The 16739-nt window shown below is 42.4% G+C and overlaps 1 protein-coding gene across 15 annotated transcripts in view; it reads left to right on the top strand.

The window, feature by feature from the left end:
- Nucleotides 1-16739, top strand: part of EPHA5 (EPH receptor A5) — a 372563-nt gene that overhangs the window by 12020 nt on the left and 343804 nt on the right. For all 15 annotated transcript variants that reach the window (XM_048846883.2, XM_075127423.1, XM_048846887.2 and 12 more), the window contains exon 2: nucleotides 12834-12898. In XM_048846883.2, coding sequence (XP_048702840.1) covers nucleotides 12834-12898 — 65 coding nt within the window. The remainder of the gene's footprint in view (nucleotides 1-12833; nucleotides 12899-16739) is intronic.

Genomic DNA, 16739 nt, shown 5'->3' with positions numbered 1-16739 from the left:
TTTGGGGCTATAAAATTGCAGCATAGACATTTGGGCTCATGCTATTCCCCCAAGAAAAATTGTCTGAATGATATAATGTTCACTGGGATCAATTTTCTTCTATGTTGCACATGCAAAATGGGTAAAATTACTGGCTGTCTTCTGCGTCGCTCTTCTTTACATGCCGTGAGTTGAACGGTCAAGCAGCTTATGCTTCTATTATCATTCCTGGCTTTTCCCGTGTTATTTTTTATGTGTTTCCCTACTAATAGTGTATTTTCAGAAGGCAATGGGAGAAAAATACTTTGTTTTTCCACTGCACACACACAGAAAGAGAGAGAGAGAGAAAGGTATAAGCTGTCAAACATTAGAAAAGCCAATAAATCATCCTAACCATTCTTTGCTCCCAAGAGCCATCCAAACATAATGTCAGTTACTCTTTTCTACTTGAATGAATTCAAAGGCAGCAAAATGGTCATTAGTGTGGATTGGAAGGCTCTGTTGGTGGTGGACAGGCTGGACAGCTGAAATCTTGTGAGTCTACTGAAAATGAGATCTGTCAGGGTAATTTGACAACTATAGTTATGTCTGTGCTGTGTCTCTTTATTTCTGTCCAGTTTAATAGTATGTGTAACATAATTTGATATTCACATTCTAGGGGGAAAAATGCCTGGAAAGGATATTTGATGGGTGGACCTTTTAGGAGAAGTCTCTCCCCCACCCCCTGTTTGGGATCATAGGTATTTTAAAAGCAGAAATGGGATTTCTTTTTAGTCATTAAGGCCCCGATTCAGGAAAGCACCGAAGTACGTGCTGAACTTTAATCATGCGGTTAAATTCCATCGACTTCACTGGGATTTAAGCACATGCTTATAGTCAATCTCCAAACAGGGATGCTCTGTTGATTCAGGGCCTCAAGTTTATATACAGCTCTCAGTTTGCCATGGAACTCCCAATGTTGCAAGTGGACAGAGAGCACTAATGAAATTATTGGGTGAAATTCTATTATTTGTGTTCTGATCATAATCATAGCAATGTCAGGCTGGAGAGGACCTTGAGAAGCCGTCAAGTACCGCCCTCTGTGCTGAGGCAGGACCAAGTAAATGTAGACAACCTCTGACAGGCATTTGTCCAGCCTGTTGTTAAAAACTTCCAATGATGGGGATTCCACAACCTACCTTGGATGCCTGTAACTATCCTTACCACTAGAAAGATTAAGCTTCTTTCTTCTTGTCCCACCTTCAGTAGACATGGAGAACAGCTGATCACCATCCTCTTTTATAACAGCCCTTAATATATTTAAAGACTATTTTCAAGTCCCCCCTCAGTCTTCTTTTATCAAAACTAACCTTTCCTCAATGGGTCAGGTTTTCTAAACCTTTTGTCACTTTTGTTGCTCTCCTCTGGACACTGTCCAATTTGTCCATAACTTTCCTAAAGAGTGGTGCCCAGAACTGGACACAGTACTGCAGCTGAAGCCTAACCAGTGCTGAGTAGAGCAGGACAGTTACCTCCAGTCCTTTACATATGACACTCCTGGTAATGCACCCCAGAATATTCGCTGTTCATTTGGAATGGTACCACATTGTTTATTTATATTCAATTTGTGATCCACCGTAAACCTCAGATCCTTTTCAGCAATAGTACCAGCTAGCCAGTTGTTCCCAGTTTTCTAGTTATGCATTTAATTTTTCCTTTCTCGGTGAAGTAATTTGCATCTATCTGTATTGAATTTCATTTTGTTGAATTCAGATCAATTCTCCAATTTCTCAAGGTTGTTTTGAATTCTAGCCCTGTCTTCCAAGTTGCTTGCAATACCTCCCAGTTTGGTGTCATCTGCCGATTTTGTAAGCATACTGTTCACTCCATTATCCAAGTCATTAATTGAAGAGTAAGGGATCTAGGATTGACCCCTGCAGCACCCCATTAGATATGCTCTCCCAGTATGACAGCAAACAATTGATAACTACTTTTTGAGTCTGGTCTTTCAACCAGTTCTGCGCCCACCTTATAGTAATTTCATCTAGACCAAGTTTCCCTAGTTTTGGCACATGGGACTATATCAGAAGCTTTACTAATATCAAGATATAGTACATCTACTGCTTCTCCCCAATCCACAAGGCCAGTAACCCTGTCAAAGAAGGACATTAGGTTGATTTGCTATGATCTCTTGTTGATAAATCCATGCTGGCTGTTCCTTACAACCCTATTATCTTCTAGTTGCTCGCAAGCTGATTGTTTATTAATTTGTTTCAGTATCTTTCCAGGTATTGAAGTTAGATTGACTGGTCTATAATTCCTTGGGTGCAGGGACTGTGTTTGCTCTTCTCCAGTCCTCTGGCACCTCACCCGTCCTCCAGGAGTTCTCAAAGATAATTGTTAATGGTCCCGAGATTGCTTCAGCCAGTTCGTTAAGTGTCCTAGGGTGAATTTCATCAGGCCCTGCTGACTTGAATACATCCAACTTATCTAAATATTCTTTATGGTCCCTTCTGGCCTTAAAATCTATGATGCAGACTCCAGCATCTTGGGGCTTGCTATAAAGGAGATTATAGAAAACCTACAGCAGAAGTGAGTCATCATAATAAAATATCAATCTGTAGCTAATATCATTTTGTAGGTTCATTAAATTGTGTGTATTTTCTTCCTCTATTGGCCTATAAATAATAGGTGCTCTGCATAACTTATGTTTCTCTGGAGTTGGTCTCCACTAGCATATAAATTGATATTTCCCAGTTTTTGCATGGTCTTTTTTTGGTCTTAACTCAAGGCAAATAATAAAAAACATCTGCTCCATAATGGCTTTGATTTCTTTTGGGGGTTTAATCTTTCATTTGTTTTTGATTTCCTGGATTATTTTTGACTGTCGCTTACTTTTAGGAGTACTTTTAGATTTACAACTTTGTAGAACTATTTAGCACAACCGGGAAAACAGCAGGAAAATGAATAGCGTCAGTGGTGCAATAAAACTGACAGCGATTGGTGGGGAAGAAAAAGTTTTGACTGTGACGATGGAGGGGTCTTGCTGTTCAGAATGTCTTGGTAGTGTTGTGAACTCCCATAAGAGGGAGGTGGGACTGTGGTGTAACTCTGGTTTCTTGCTATGCAGTGTATTATTTATCATATGCTTTGCCAATATCTTCCCCACCTTGCGCTCGGGGAGACTGGAGGAGAGAATGGAATACTTCTTACTGGCTGATTCACAGGGTGGTGTTTTCCCCATTGTTGCTGGAGGCTTCGGCGGCTGGAGGAATTGTACCTCCCTCAGAGCTATTGGGGGACAAAATGTTGGTTCCTGTAAAAAAAAAATTGGGGGACCCTGACAACTATGTCTATCATATCAAACTTGGGCTTGCACATCACTTTTTCAGTAGCTTGGAAACTCGGAGAATGATGGAAGCATATAATCCCATTCAAACAAACTCCCCAGGAGGGTTCAAAGGAAAGTATTGTAACTTAGTACTTTCCTTTTTATTTTTTCCTCCATGTCCTCTGTCAGGGCTCGATCCTGCAAAGTGATGAGCACTCTAGCCCCAGTCCAACAAAGCACTTAATTAACCACGTGCTTCATTTCACGCATGTGAATATTCCTGTTGCCTTGTGTGAGATTTCTCACGTGCTTCAGTGTAAGCATTTGCTTATGTGTTCTGCTGGATTTTGGTCAGAGTGCTCAGCACCGTGCAAGACCCAGCCAGTCCTGGAGGGGAGGGGAAGCTAGATCAGAGTGCTTTCAAGGGAGGCTGAGAATCCTGGTGGGTGGAGCCCTCAAAATGTGGGGAGACTTAATACAGGGACAACAGAGAAGAAGCAGAATGGAAGAAAATAACTTCCTGAGGAGCGTCACACTGTTAAAGTTAGAGCCTTATTGTAGCTTGGCATGCTAGAGGAAAGAAAAAAAGGGGTGAGCTGACTGGAAGATTTCTTGACAAATTGTGGATTGATGGGTCTCATATCTTAGACAGGAGGTCAGTTAGAGAGGGGCTTTTATATATCACCCACAAGCTCCTCCATCTCTCTAGTGAGCGCCCGTCACCGTGGTATCAGTGGTTGGTCTGACTTTGCCCGCAATGCATGTATTGATGTGAGCTGGTATGCCGCCCCACATCCCGTTTATCCGAAAGTGCTCCTTCAAAATCCACTTTCTCTGACTGTCTCTACAATGCTGGCCCATGCTCCTCCATCGAAGTAATTAGACCATTAAAATATTAATTATACATTAAAAAGCAGAGCTTACACGGCGGGTGGGTAACCATTGATTTCAATGAGAGCAGAGTTAAGTCAAGGCTGAGCACTCTTCAAAATCCAGCTATATAAAACCATGACTGTATTTCTCATGACTGTATTTGGCATAATCCTCATCATCTTTCCCTAACACAGCTTTCTTGTCTCCTGTCCTAGCTCTCTGTAGTGTTGCAAACCCTTCAGGGTAGTGACTGTCTCGCCTTTTTGTCTGTAAATTGCCAATCACACTTTATGCCCCCTCATGAATAATAATTATTATGTTAGAATACCCATAACAGAGGGAGTGGCAGCAGGATCTGTGAGTGGTATTTTCAAAAGTGGCAGCATGGGGTAGAGGGTAGAGATTGTGACTCTGTCACAGACTCACAGATCGTGCCCACTCTTGGCCCCATGCGGTCTGGGGGGGGGGTGCCCCTTTCAGTGAGACAGCCCTTTTCCCCGGGGGTCCACTCTCTCTTGGGGTTAAGCCCCTCCACCTCCTGGAGCTGCCCCTCTGTGAGCCTTAGCGCACCTGTCTCTCACCATGGGCTCCCTCAGGGAGTCCAGTCACTCTGGACGCCCGGGGCCTCCAAAGGGGATGATGCCACCCTGTTCTCTCGACTGGAGTGACTCTCAGCCTGCGTAAAACAGGAGGGTTGATTGAGCGTTGAACACAGCACAGGAAACTCTCAGGGCCTTCCTCAGCACAGCACATCCAAGTCTCTCCTGCATCCAGGTGGGATCTGCCTGCTCCCTCTCTCCAGCACAGAGCCCCCCTGCTTCCCAGCTGGGCAGCTGAGATCCCCAGCCCCAAGTCCTGCCTCTGTCTATTGTCTTCTTTCCAGGCAAACAGGGTAGTAAACAGGGTCCTCACAGCCCATTGTTTCCCCACCGGCCAGAACTGGCTGTGACTCCTGAGTTGGGCCTCCGGGTCACCAGGTCATTGGCTGCGGTTCCATGCTGGTCCTCTGGAACAACAAACTCCCTCTCCCATCACCTTGTTAAACCGGTAATCCCTAGGGAAGCTGAGTCCCACTCCCTCTGCATGCAAACCATAGGAAAACCAAGGGAAAAAAACCCATAAACACGGAAACCAGGACTCTCCCCCACTTCGTCACAGACTGGGACTCAGGAGACTGGAATTCTATTCCCAGGTGTATTGTGGTCCTGCTGGGTGATTATTTCACTGCCCCATGTCTCAGTTTCCCATTTGTGAAAAATGGGAACAATGATGGGTCTAAAATAGCTGTTCGCACTCAAGAAAGATCTTGCAGTCATCGTGGACAGTTCTCTGAAAACAGCTGCTCAGTGTGCAGCAGCCATCAACAAAGCAAACAGAATGTTAGGAACCATTGGGAAAGAGATAGAAAGAAGACAGTATATATCACAGTGCCACTACATAAATCCATGGTACGCCCACCCTTGAATACTGTGTGCAGTTTTGGTTGCCCCATCTCAAAAAAAGATACATTAGAATTCGGAGGGTAACAAAAATAATTAGAGGTATGGAACCGCTTCCAGATGAGGAGAGATTAAAAAGACTGACTGTTCACTTTAGAAAAGAGATGAGTAAAGGGGAGATATGATGGAGGTCAATAAAATCATGACTGGTGTGGAGAAAGTGAATAAGGAAGTGTTATTTACCCCTTCACGTAACACAAGAACCCGGTGTCACCCAATGAAATTAATAGGCTTAAAACAAACAAAAGGAAATACTTCTTCACACAATGCACAGTCAACCTGTGGAATTCATTGGCAGGGGATGTTGTGAAGGCCAAAAGTATAAGTGGCATCAAAGAAGAATTAGATAAGTTCCTGGAGGACAGGTCCATCAATAGCTGTTACTCAAGATGGTCACGGGCACAACCCCATGCTCCCTAAAGCTCTGTTTGCCAGAAGCTGGGAATGGGTGACAGGGGATGGATAACTCGATAAATTGCCCTGTTCTGTTCATTCCCCCTGAAGCACCTGGCATTGACCACTGTTGGAAGACAGGATACTGGGCTAGATGGACCTTTGGTCTGACTCTGTATGGCCGTTCTTATGATACTGACCTCCTTTGCATAGAACTTTGAGATGTATTGATGAAAAGGACTGCAGAAGAGCTGGGTATTATTAGGTGCTCAGTTCTGGTCCAGTTCTGTTCCCCTGAAGTCAATGGTTAAACTCCTATTGCTGTCGATAGACTGTTGAAAAATCCCATCTTGTGTCTCTTGTGTCAGTGCTTACTTCCAGCAATGGTCTCTACATTGTCCTATTGATGAGATTGGGAGAGGCCAGTCTATGTGGGGGTTCAAGACTTTGGAGTAGCGCACCTGGTCCAGTCTCCGTCTATGGGACACAGTTTGTGTTCAGGGGAAATATTTGCATCTCTTCTCATTTGGTCCAAACCGGATGACTCATCACGAGTAAATAGAGCCCATCTGAGAATGTGCAGTTTGAGCATATGCAAACCTCCCCCTGTGTGTTGTCCTAAAAAAATAACAGGCTCTGGTGTGAGTTTAGACTTAATCATCATTTATCCTACCCGGAAGGCATGAAAGCTAATGATTATATAGATCCTGTGCAGTTTGGTATGTTTCTTTCGATCGAGCATTAGAGATAATTAGGGCTTGCGGGAAGGGGTGCGCGTAGGGTGAAGATGAGAAGTTTTGCATTTATTTGCTCTTTCATGTTCTCTATTTTTAAGTTGGTTGGCAAAAATGTCTGAGAGTAAGTGTGTATGCCTATGGGCTGTTGGGTTCTCGCTGCTTCTTTGAGACACTCAGCACATTCTTCTAGCTGATGCTGGGTAGCAGTGGTATGAATAAATCACTCTATGTAAATGCTGTTCGGCTTATGGAGGAACCAGTACCTCTACACATCAGGCATTAGTGGTGGTTGCAAGTGTTTTTTGGGAGTTCTATCAGTAGGAAGAACTCCCCAAGTTGCACAAAATCTACAAGGCACAAACGTGGGCATCAGATTTCTGAGCACTGAATTAGAGTGTAGGACCCTCATTCAGGAAATCTTCCCTGCTAAGCACAGTAGTTGTGTCTAAAGTTAAGCATGTGCATATGATTAAACGTGGACTGAAATGCTTTTGACTTCAGCGGGAAAGTCAAACACATGACAAAGTGCTGTCCTGAACAGGGATGCATTAAGTACATTTTAGGAGCATTCCTAAATGGGGGCCTAATTTGGGATCATTCCTCCCATGTGAACTCCTACGTTTGATTTTAATTGTTTCTGATGAAAGCCTGGCTAAATGAGCATTGCTGGTTATTATGAATAATATGTGGGATGTTGCCAAACTGAGGCCTGGAGTGGTGTGTGTAATGTGTCGGTTAAAAGGTGTGTTGCACTGCTGATGATTGTAGGATGGAATGTCATACCTGCTCAGGTGTGTGTCATGAGACAAGCCCCAGGACTGCTGTATCTAAAGGAGAGTTCCCTTTAGTTAGAGCAGCAGGAGAATCTGGTTTTCTGGAGCAAAAGGATGAGCACTCTATCCTGGCTTCTGACTATGAAACAGGGTAGTAAGAAGGTCTGATGCTTATACAGGTAGGAGGGAGCAAGCAAAACCAATTGAAAATGGACACAAGGCGAAAATAAGTGCATTTATTTCACATCTGCATGGAGTGGTTATAATCAGTGCTTACATAAGCCATTCTGTTTGCAGTATTTTTGCCTTTTCAGGTAGTGTAGACTGATTATTAGTTAAAAATACACTGATCTACTTCAAAGACTATCACAGCATTTTGGAAGGTATACAGTGAAAGTGACGCCACAGGAATCAGTATTAGATAAGCAGCCCTCTTCATGCAGGGTTTGTCTGCCACACAATTTTTCTGCTAGTTTATACAAAACTCGGGCAGAAATCCTTACCCCCAAGCCGACCCTTTTATGCTGGGTAAAAGAGCCATAGCCCCATAAAGGAGCCCTAAAATCCTGGGTGTGGCCAGGGGATGATCCCCCACAGTTCTGGCACTGCAGAAGACTGCCATAAGGCTGTGAGGACCCCATCACAAGCCTTGGTGTAGATAATGTGCTGGGGGCCACAGCGTGCACAGCTGCAGAGATCTGGGGCAGTTCCCAAAAGCACAGCCTGGAGCGTCTGGGATAATTTAGATAGGCCGGGAGCCTATCCATCCCCTGAAGCAGCCCAGAATCAGGAGGGCACAAAAAGGTAGCTGAAAGCCACCATACCCCCCCAGTTGTGCATTCTGCACTGTGCCATAATTTCAGTGGAATCATGGGCCAAATTCTGGAGAGTTTGCTCATTTTTTACTTCAATGGGAGTTGTACCTGAGGAAGGACTGAGTAGAGTTTTAAGATTTGGTTCCATTCATTTACCTCTCTCGAAGAAAGATTCACATTGCCTTCAGTGAGCTCTTGGTGTCCTTCTGTATGGAAACTTCTTTTTTAATTGCAGTTGATAACTGCCTAGAAGGTTATTACTGCAGTTAGGTGTATCGCGTGCTTCTTAGAAATTGATGTTGGATTAAAAACACCTTTCGTACCATTTTTTTGATATTTAATTAATGTCTTACAAAGCAAACTGTGTGGTGTCAAACATTCCATCTAATTACACTCATTAGTGGCATCGCCAGGACAAGTAAGTTTTAATTAAGTTGTACAATGTAAATCAATAGTCATTGTGCCTTCATTGCAATTTACAACAAGAATATACTGTTCTGCACAATTTAATTACAGCAATTGCGGTAGTGGGAATTATTGGTGACTCTACCATTTTGTTTCAACAATCCTCTTCAACAATTTGCAACCATACAATTGGGAGAGTTACTTAAAATGTTCATATTTATGTATATTCTTCGTGTAAGCTGTCATGGTGCTGCCCGTGAGAGCCAGCTGAGATCACTCAGTCAGGGTGAATTGCAAACAAAACGGGGCAGACAAACCCCAAACGCTGGTGGATTTTCCAATACTTAGATTTACCCAGCCAGCCCAAAACAGCTCCGGTATTACCTCCCTGGTTACTCAGAAGTCCAAACAATGCAGTTCCCTTAAAATGCCCAGTCTCAGGCCTCCCTCCAGACACACATGTCAGATATGACGATGATTACAGAAAATCTTATCATAGAAAAGAAAAGATTCTTGCAACCCCAAAGGGTCAGCCACACACCCAGGTCCAATTATAATGTAGATCCGCTTATAGCCAATTCTTATTAACTAAACTAAAATGTATTAAAAAAGAAAAGAGAGCGATCAATATACATACAGACTTGAGTTCAGTTCTTGAGGTTCAGATACATAGCAGAGATGAGCTTATGGTTGCCAAAAATGCTTTTAGAAATAGTCCATAGGTTATAGTCCAATGTCCATATTCAGGGTGACTCCAGTCAGTGACTGGGGATCTCAATCCTTATGGCTCAAGGTTTCCCCTTCTTGAAACCCAAAGCAGCTCTGAGACGAGGAAGGATCGTGTCCCAGGGTTTTTAAACATTTCCTGCAGCCTTTTGGCCTGAGAAAACAATAGGCTTGAGTTTCCTTCTTCCAAACATCGTGGCAATTAGCACAGGATAATTTATCCATTAAACAGTTCAGACACAGATTACCACAACTTTCAAAGAGACATATAGACAATAATACAATTTCCCTCAAGTGTCTTCCTAAATACTAATACTCCTTTTTTGATCTTTGAATTAAAGCTATAGCAACAGACAAGACTTGTTTGCTTACATCACAAGACCTGAGCAAACATCTACCCTTCTATCTCTAACAATGCAGGCTTGCATTTCAAAGCTCTATTCATTTACATATCTTCCTAACCAGCTTTTTAAAGTTCGGCCATGGGTCAGGTAAGTCTGTGAGTTAATTAACTCTTTCTGGCCCTGACACCTTTCAGTGAGAAATTATATTACACTCATAACATCACATAACCTTGCTGTGTATTAGAGCGCAGAAGCTGCACCATTGTATAATAGTCCCTGGGTACTGGACTTTCTGTTCCAGGTATATCATGCTTCCACTGAAGTCAACGGGAGGATTTTTCCCATTGAATTCAGTGGCAGCAAAATCTGACTCTTACACAATAACATCCATAGCATTTCGACAGGTTTCAGAGTAACAGCCATGTTAGTCTGTATTCACAAAAAGAAAAGGAGGACTTGTGGCACCTTAGAGACTAACCAATTTATTTGAGCATAAGCTTTTGTGAGCTACAGCTCACTTCATTGGAAAGCTCATGCTCAAATAAATTGGTTAGTCTCTAAGGTGCCACAAGTACTCCTTTTCATCCATAGCATTGGAGAATAATGGGGTTAAATCATGTGGTTGGTTAAACAGGCAGCCGAGGGGGGCTGGATCCTAAAGATATGTTTCTTGTGACTATACCCCAGCATGCTCCAGGAAGCCATTCCTGGCCTTATGGCGCTCCAGACTGGCAGCATAGCAAAGTCCCAATTTTGCCTTTGTTTAACCGGAAGGAATAAACTTGGAAGCAGCCCAGCCATACAGCAGCTGAGCTGCTGAAAGGGGCTAGAGAATTCTTGCTACACTCTCATGGAAATGTATTCGCTTAGACACCATCTAGGTGCCTGCTCTTGTGAGAAGCCACCCAGGTACCATGGTGATGAGCATTGTATAAATGTCTAGATAAGCGGATAGTTTATAGGTCTTAACTGTGACTCCAGAGTTAAGGTTGGGGTAATTTTTTCACTTCAAGTAGGGGAATTTAAGCTTCTTGTTTAACAAAAGCCATAGTGGGCCTCTCCCCAGTTTACAGCACATAATCTCTGAGCAAAGACTGAATTTGCTGAGGATTTGTTTCAGTTAAATCTGTATTTTAGTCGTTTAAAAAGTCTCCTCTGAGATTTTTTTTAATTGCTTTTTATTTTAATCTCATCTTTTTTGCTTGTTACTAAACCTTCAAGTTTCCCATAAATGTAAATCTCATTGACTGATCTGTGAATAATAGGCATATTTGAAAAAAAAATCTTAATGATAGGACGTAAACAATCGTAAACAATCGCAATTCCTGACAAGACAATTACAACTAATCAGGTCATTTGCAAGTAGTGACATTGTGACATCAAAAGTACTCAGCCAATCATCAGTAGTCCTCTCGCGTTAATTTGCACACTGCAGTCCAATTGGCTGAATTGAGTATGGGGGGCAGGGGCTGTACACATGCCAAGAGTTTTCATTGGTCCATTACTTGATTGTCCGTGTGCAGACAGAAAGCACAATGGATTGATGGGAGAGCTATGGAGATAATGTAGCATACTATGACATGCTTAATGTTACATACCCATCTTGTTAGTTCCCCTATGGAGTGAATGTTTAGACTCCAAATAGGTGGCCTAATTTTCAAAGGGTGCTGAGAGCACAGCTGTTCCCATTGTCTGCAAGAGGTTCTTTGGAGTGCTCAGTACCTTTTGAAAATCAGCCTTGTTTATTTAAATGCCTACCCAATGACTTAGGGTCCTAATTTTAGGTACCCGGTTTTGAAAATTGTGGTCTGAGTTTATTTTTATAATCAGTGTGGTGGTCAGAAATGAAAGGCTGACTGAAAGAAGTGGCTTTGAGGAGGGATTTGAATGAGGAAAGTGAGGTCGTGTGGCATAAATATAAAATCTATTGTGAAAAGGACATCTGTTCCTGGAAGAGAAGTGATTCTCTCTTCCATTAAGAGAGAAGTTTCCTCTTTGTCTGCAACTTTGTATGACAAGTTTCAGTCCTGAGACCATTCGTATCCTGCAGTTTTACAGCTCTAAAAACAGAGCTAATAATGCAAAGCACAACAGACTCTTAACTACAGAGACAGCACCAAGAGCTGCTGCAATTTTTCTTAGCTTGGCTAAGTGTGTGAAGATTTATTTTTTAATTACACTCACTATTTGGACTACAGATTTTAGGTAATTCATGAAAAAATGTTATAAGCTTGGGAATAGTTTATTGCTGTTTAATGTAAATTGTTTTTTTAATTGCTTGTGTGGCTTGCCAGGGCAAAATTCAGTGAATTTAGCCACAGTCAAACAGCCTGCAATTTACCCCGGAGATGTCCAGTCTTTAGTGAAGAAATAGGCTGGAACGGTTTCCGACAGCATTGTGTGAGGACTGATTCCTGCCCACCACCATTTCTATAAAATAATAAAGGGGCTCACTCATTCATTTTTAAAGTGAGCTGCAACTTTATATAAACAGAATAACTTGCACTCTTTGTTCCATTTATAAATGACTGGTTGTTTTTTATTGGCATAATCCCATTTGGGCATCAGGGCCCCACCACGCTAGGGATTGTACACACGTCATCAAAAAGACTGACTTGTGCCCCAAAGAACTTAGTCTGAAGCCCCAATCTTGCAAATAGTTACATTGACATGTCTGGGTTTGTACAGCGCCTAGCACAATAGGATCCTGGCCCAGAGCTGGGACTCCCAGGTGCTATGGTAATACAAGTAATTGAACTGCTTACCTGAGTAACGTTAGGCATCTGTTTAAATGCCTGCAGGGATCTATTCTTAACACTGCAATAACTTGTCTTGATTGTATCCTATTTTAACAGCAATCAGATTCTCTTTCTGTTAATTGCCAAGTGCCTTTACCAGGGCCAGCAAAGCCCCATGTATTTACTGACACTTGTATCCATGCAGACTCATTAAGGCTTTCTTCTTCTTGTTTCTTTTTAGTGAATTTACTGGACTCCCGCACAGTCATGGGGGATCTGGGATGGATAGCCTACCCGAAAAATGGGGTAAGTCTCAGACGTTTGCTTTCTCAAGCTGAGAGCAGCACTAATAGTTTCCATTTCGAAGGCAGAGTTCTGTGTTGAAAATTCCCTTGGGGGAATTGTTGGCAATAGAAGGGGAAAAAAACAAAACAAAACAACAAACTGCGACTGGAAAAAATGGAGCTGGGGAGGGGTGAGGAATTGATTTATTTCTGCAGCATTGCCAGCCCCACGAGTTCAAATATCATGAGTCAGACTCCCCACCCCAAATCATGACATTTTTAAAAAGTGATAAACTCTGAGTTCTTTTTCCTTCTGTTTTTAGAGCCACTAGGATGCACTTGGGTCATGTTTACATGCTTTTCTCTGCAATTGTGGTGGGCCAGAAACTTACTCTTTGTTTTAAATGAAAACTGAGGGTCTCACATGACTCTAGGAGCTGGCACTTCAAAAAACCAAACTCCAAATCATCTTGTGATAAAATCCCAAGCGTTGGCAACACTGTAATGTCTTTATTTATAGTTGGCCTAATTCTGCATCTTGTGAGTAGCGATAGTGAAAACAATGGTCTCATCCATGAGAGTGAGGAATGCAAGTAAGGGCTTTTTTTGTGATTCTAAGAGACCCATCATCCCCGAGGGTTGTTCTTTGTTGTGGTTTTGGCTTGTATGGATGGGGTTGAAACTGCGACTGCACAGAGAATTTTGATGAAACAATGGGGACTCAATCCTGCAAGGGGCTGAGCATTTTTGTGAGTTGCTGGGAATCCCCAGCTCCCTCACCCGTCGCTGAGCGGGACTGATCGGAGCTCAGCATGCTGCAGGATCGGGTCTTGAGTAAGGAGAGGGTTCCGAAATACCATACCTGGAGTTGTAGACAGTCAGCAGCTGTAAATGACTGCAGTGCCATCTTGGAATCTAATTTTGATTGGCTACTGATTGTCATGCAAATGACAATAATTTATATATATATATGGAAACAGAGGCCTAATTTGGCTTGGTTGTATACCAGCAGTCACTGATAGCCAAAAGGTGACTGTAGTTGTCTTTGACTTCAGACATATAAGAGATTGTAGAGAACTGAGAGTTTCTCCTGAACTGCACTAGGGGCCAGATCCAATTCTTTCCATTGATGTTAATGGAAATTGGATCAGGCCATAAAGGCAGAGTTGCCCTCTGAGATGCCCCTGGAGGAATTTGACTGTCCTACTGTGCTCTCCCTATGTGGGGATAATGACACTGGCCTCCTTTGTGGATCACTTGGAGATAGACAGATGAAAAGTGCGATATTTGAACTAGGTATTATTATTACATGGGTGGGCATCTTAATGATCCCATGCTGGCAGAACAGCATATGGAGTTAAGATCAGCTGTGAAGGTCCGAGGGGAGAGTGTCCCCCTAACTAGAAGATTTTGTAGGTACTGGATGAAATATTATTTTCTATAGTGCCAGCCCTTTCTAGTATTTCCCCCCCAGCATAAGAAAGCCATATTTTATTGTCAGCAATGCTAAAACGCTGTTACAGACATGAGTGCAGAAATCATAGGAGCCTAAATGTCCCATAGAGTTGTGTGTGCATGTGCAGACAAGAGCAGGGAAGACGCTAACTGCTCTAAGCATAGGCCTCAACTTTCTTTTTCCATGACCCAGAGAAGCTTTATGTATTTACAGATTGACTTTCCAACTACCACCCTGGGTTTAAAAACATAAGCTTGACCCATGAATACCAAATCAACTTGGAATTGAGTCAGGAGAGAAGGATTTGTTTCTTTAATTAACTTGCCCAAATCAATAAAAAGTGAAGCAGGCAGTCAGAATTGGTTTTTGAATTGCCAGAAGTCCCTAAATTTCCTTCGTTTTCATGGGGCTTCATAAAAATTCATGATGTCCAATTAGCCCAATTGTCTGTTTGGCCTAATATATTGGCAGTATTTTTGAAGTGGCGAGAAGTATCTTTCTGATCTACCCCCCCAACCCATTTATCACCTCTACAATCAGCAAAGCTCCAACCCTCTCGTTTATATGGTATTTCTTCTAAAGATCAGCCTGGTGTAAATATTTAAAATAACTCTCAGCTTGGCATACAGATTTAGAAGTGGGGAGCTTTAATTTTAAAATAAGATCCGAGAAAGGTGGGCTATTCCTTGGGAAGCCAGGTTTCCTAAGACAAAGGTAAATGACTGCAATGAATTTTGATTGGCCACTGATTGTCATGCAAAGGTTCAGTGAATGGACACATACAAATCTCTGCAGGAAGCAAAGGAGAAACCTTCCCGCATGCAACACTTCCTGTCAGTGAAAACAGTGTCTGGATATAGTATATGTACTGGAATAACCCCTTTGCATCATATTTATTCCCCTATCTAATACTATCCTTCAGTTTCTATTCACTTCAAGTATTTTATGGTTACATTTATTATACCACTGTTGCAGGGATACCACAGTTACTATTATGATAATATATCCTCTTTAAACTCCTGCTTTCAGTAACTCATGCAGTGTTGCCAATTCTCATGATTTCATCATGAGTCTCGTGAAATTTAGTATTTTGTTAAAGCTACAGCTGTTAGAATGAAGAGATTGCACGAGAATCTCATCTTTCCTAAAAAAGTAAGCTTCTAGTCCCCATGGTTGCATAGGAAAGCTTGGAAATGTTAAGTAAATGCACCCTAAAAGCCAGCTCAGATACCAGAAGGCAAATAAAAATAGGACCCAAATGTACTGGTTTAGAAAAACCCCCAAACCTCATGATATTTAAGCTGATTTCATGATTTTGGGGCTAAACGTGATTTTTATGAACACTTATGATTTTCTGGACAGCATTAGACTCAGACTGAAATTCTCAACACTCGTCTTCAGTACAAAGATGAATGATTTTAGGGTGGTTTAGCAAAATATTGTGTAACCATTATTAAGTTATCCTGAGAACGACAAATGGTAAATTTTCATGTTTGAAATCAATTGGGTTCCATGGGGTGGTCAGTATGGGCAATCATTTTGTCTACATCCTATTACAGACTGTCCCCGGGTTACGCAAGACCCGACTTACGCAAATTCGCACTTACGGAAAAAGTTCCATAATCTAGAAACAGAATGATTGCGTAAGTCAGGGGGTGTCTGTACTGCAAACGATGCTAACTTATTATTTATATTGTGGTAACATCCTCAGTTTTGCTAAGCTGTTTCCAAATATACAGGAAGAAAATTCCTGCTTGGCCTTAATTCAGTCTGCTCCTGGTCTCATTGATACCAGTGAAATGCAGAATAGCAGCATTGGTGAAAACCACACCACCTGCATGCAGCTTGAGAAATGAAATCTATGAAGGTGGAGGGCCAATCCAATCCAACCTGGAGCCAGGGCTCAGGGCTGTGCATGCCCTTCCCACAGCTATGTCTCCAGGTACAAATAAGCCATTTTTGGCGTTTCTTAATTCATTACAGTGGGTCAGACCCACAGCTAGTGTCAATCAGTGGAACTTCATTAAAGCTATGCCGAATTACCCCAGCTCAGGTTCTGGCCCATTGACTTTGTGGTTCTTGGGGAAAGCACTGTAGGTTAGAGTTGTCTGTCCAGTGGCTCAGTCTATTTAGGCACTTACCTGTGGTAGCCAGACACAGAAGCCAAAAACTGGACTGTCTTGGTAAAACCTGGACGGGTAGCAACCCAATCTGGCCCACATCACTGGGGTACCTGGCAATCATGAATGGATTTTATTCTCTGAACACCCTGGAAGGTAAGGAAGCTTTATCTTCATTTTACAGATGGGAAATGAGGCCCAGAGTAGATTAAGTGACGTACCCAAGGCTACATAGACAGTCTGTGGCAGAGCTGGGAATTGGCCCCACATCTCCAGACTCATAATCC

This window comes from Caretta caretta, chromosome 4 (genome assembly GCF_965140235.1).
Source record: "Caretta caretta isolate rCarCar2 chromosome 4, rCarCar1.hap1, whole genome shotgun sequence".
NCBI classification, from domain to species: Eukaryota; Metazoa; Chordata; order Testudines; family Cheloniidae; genus Caretta; species Caretta caretta.
Note: the sequence above shows the minus strand (reverse complement) of the source record. Positions and strands in the feature narration are given on the sequence as shown.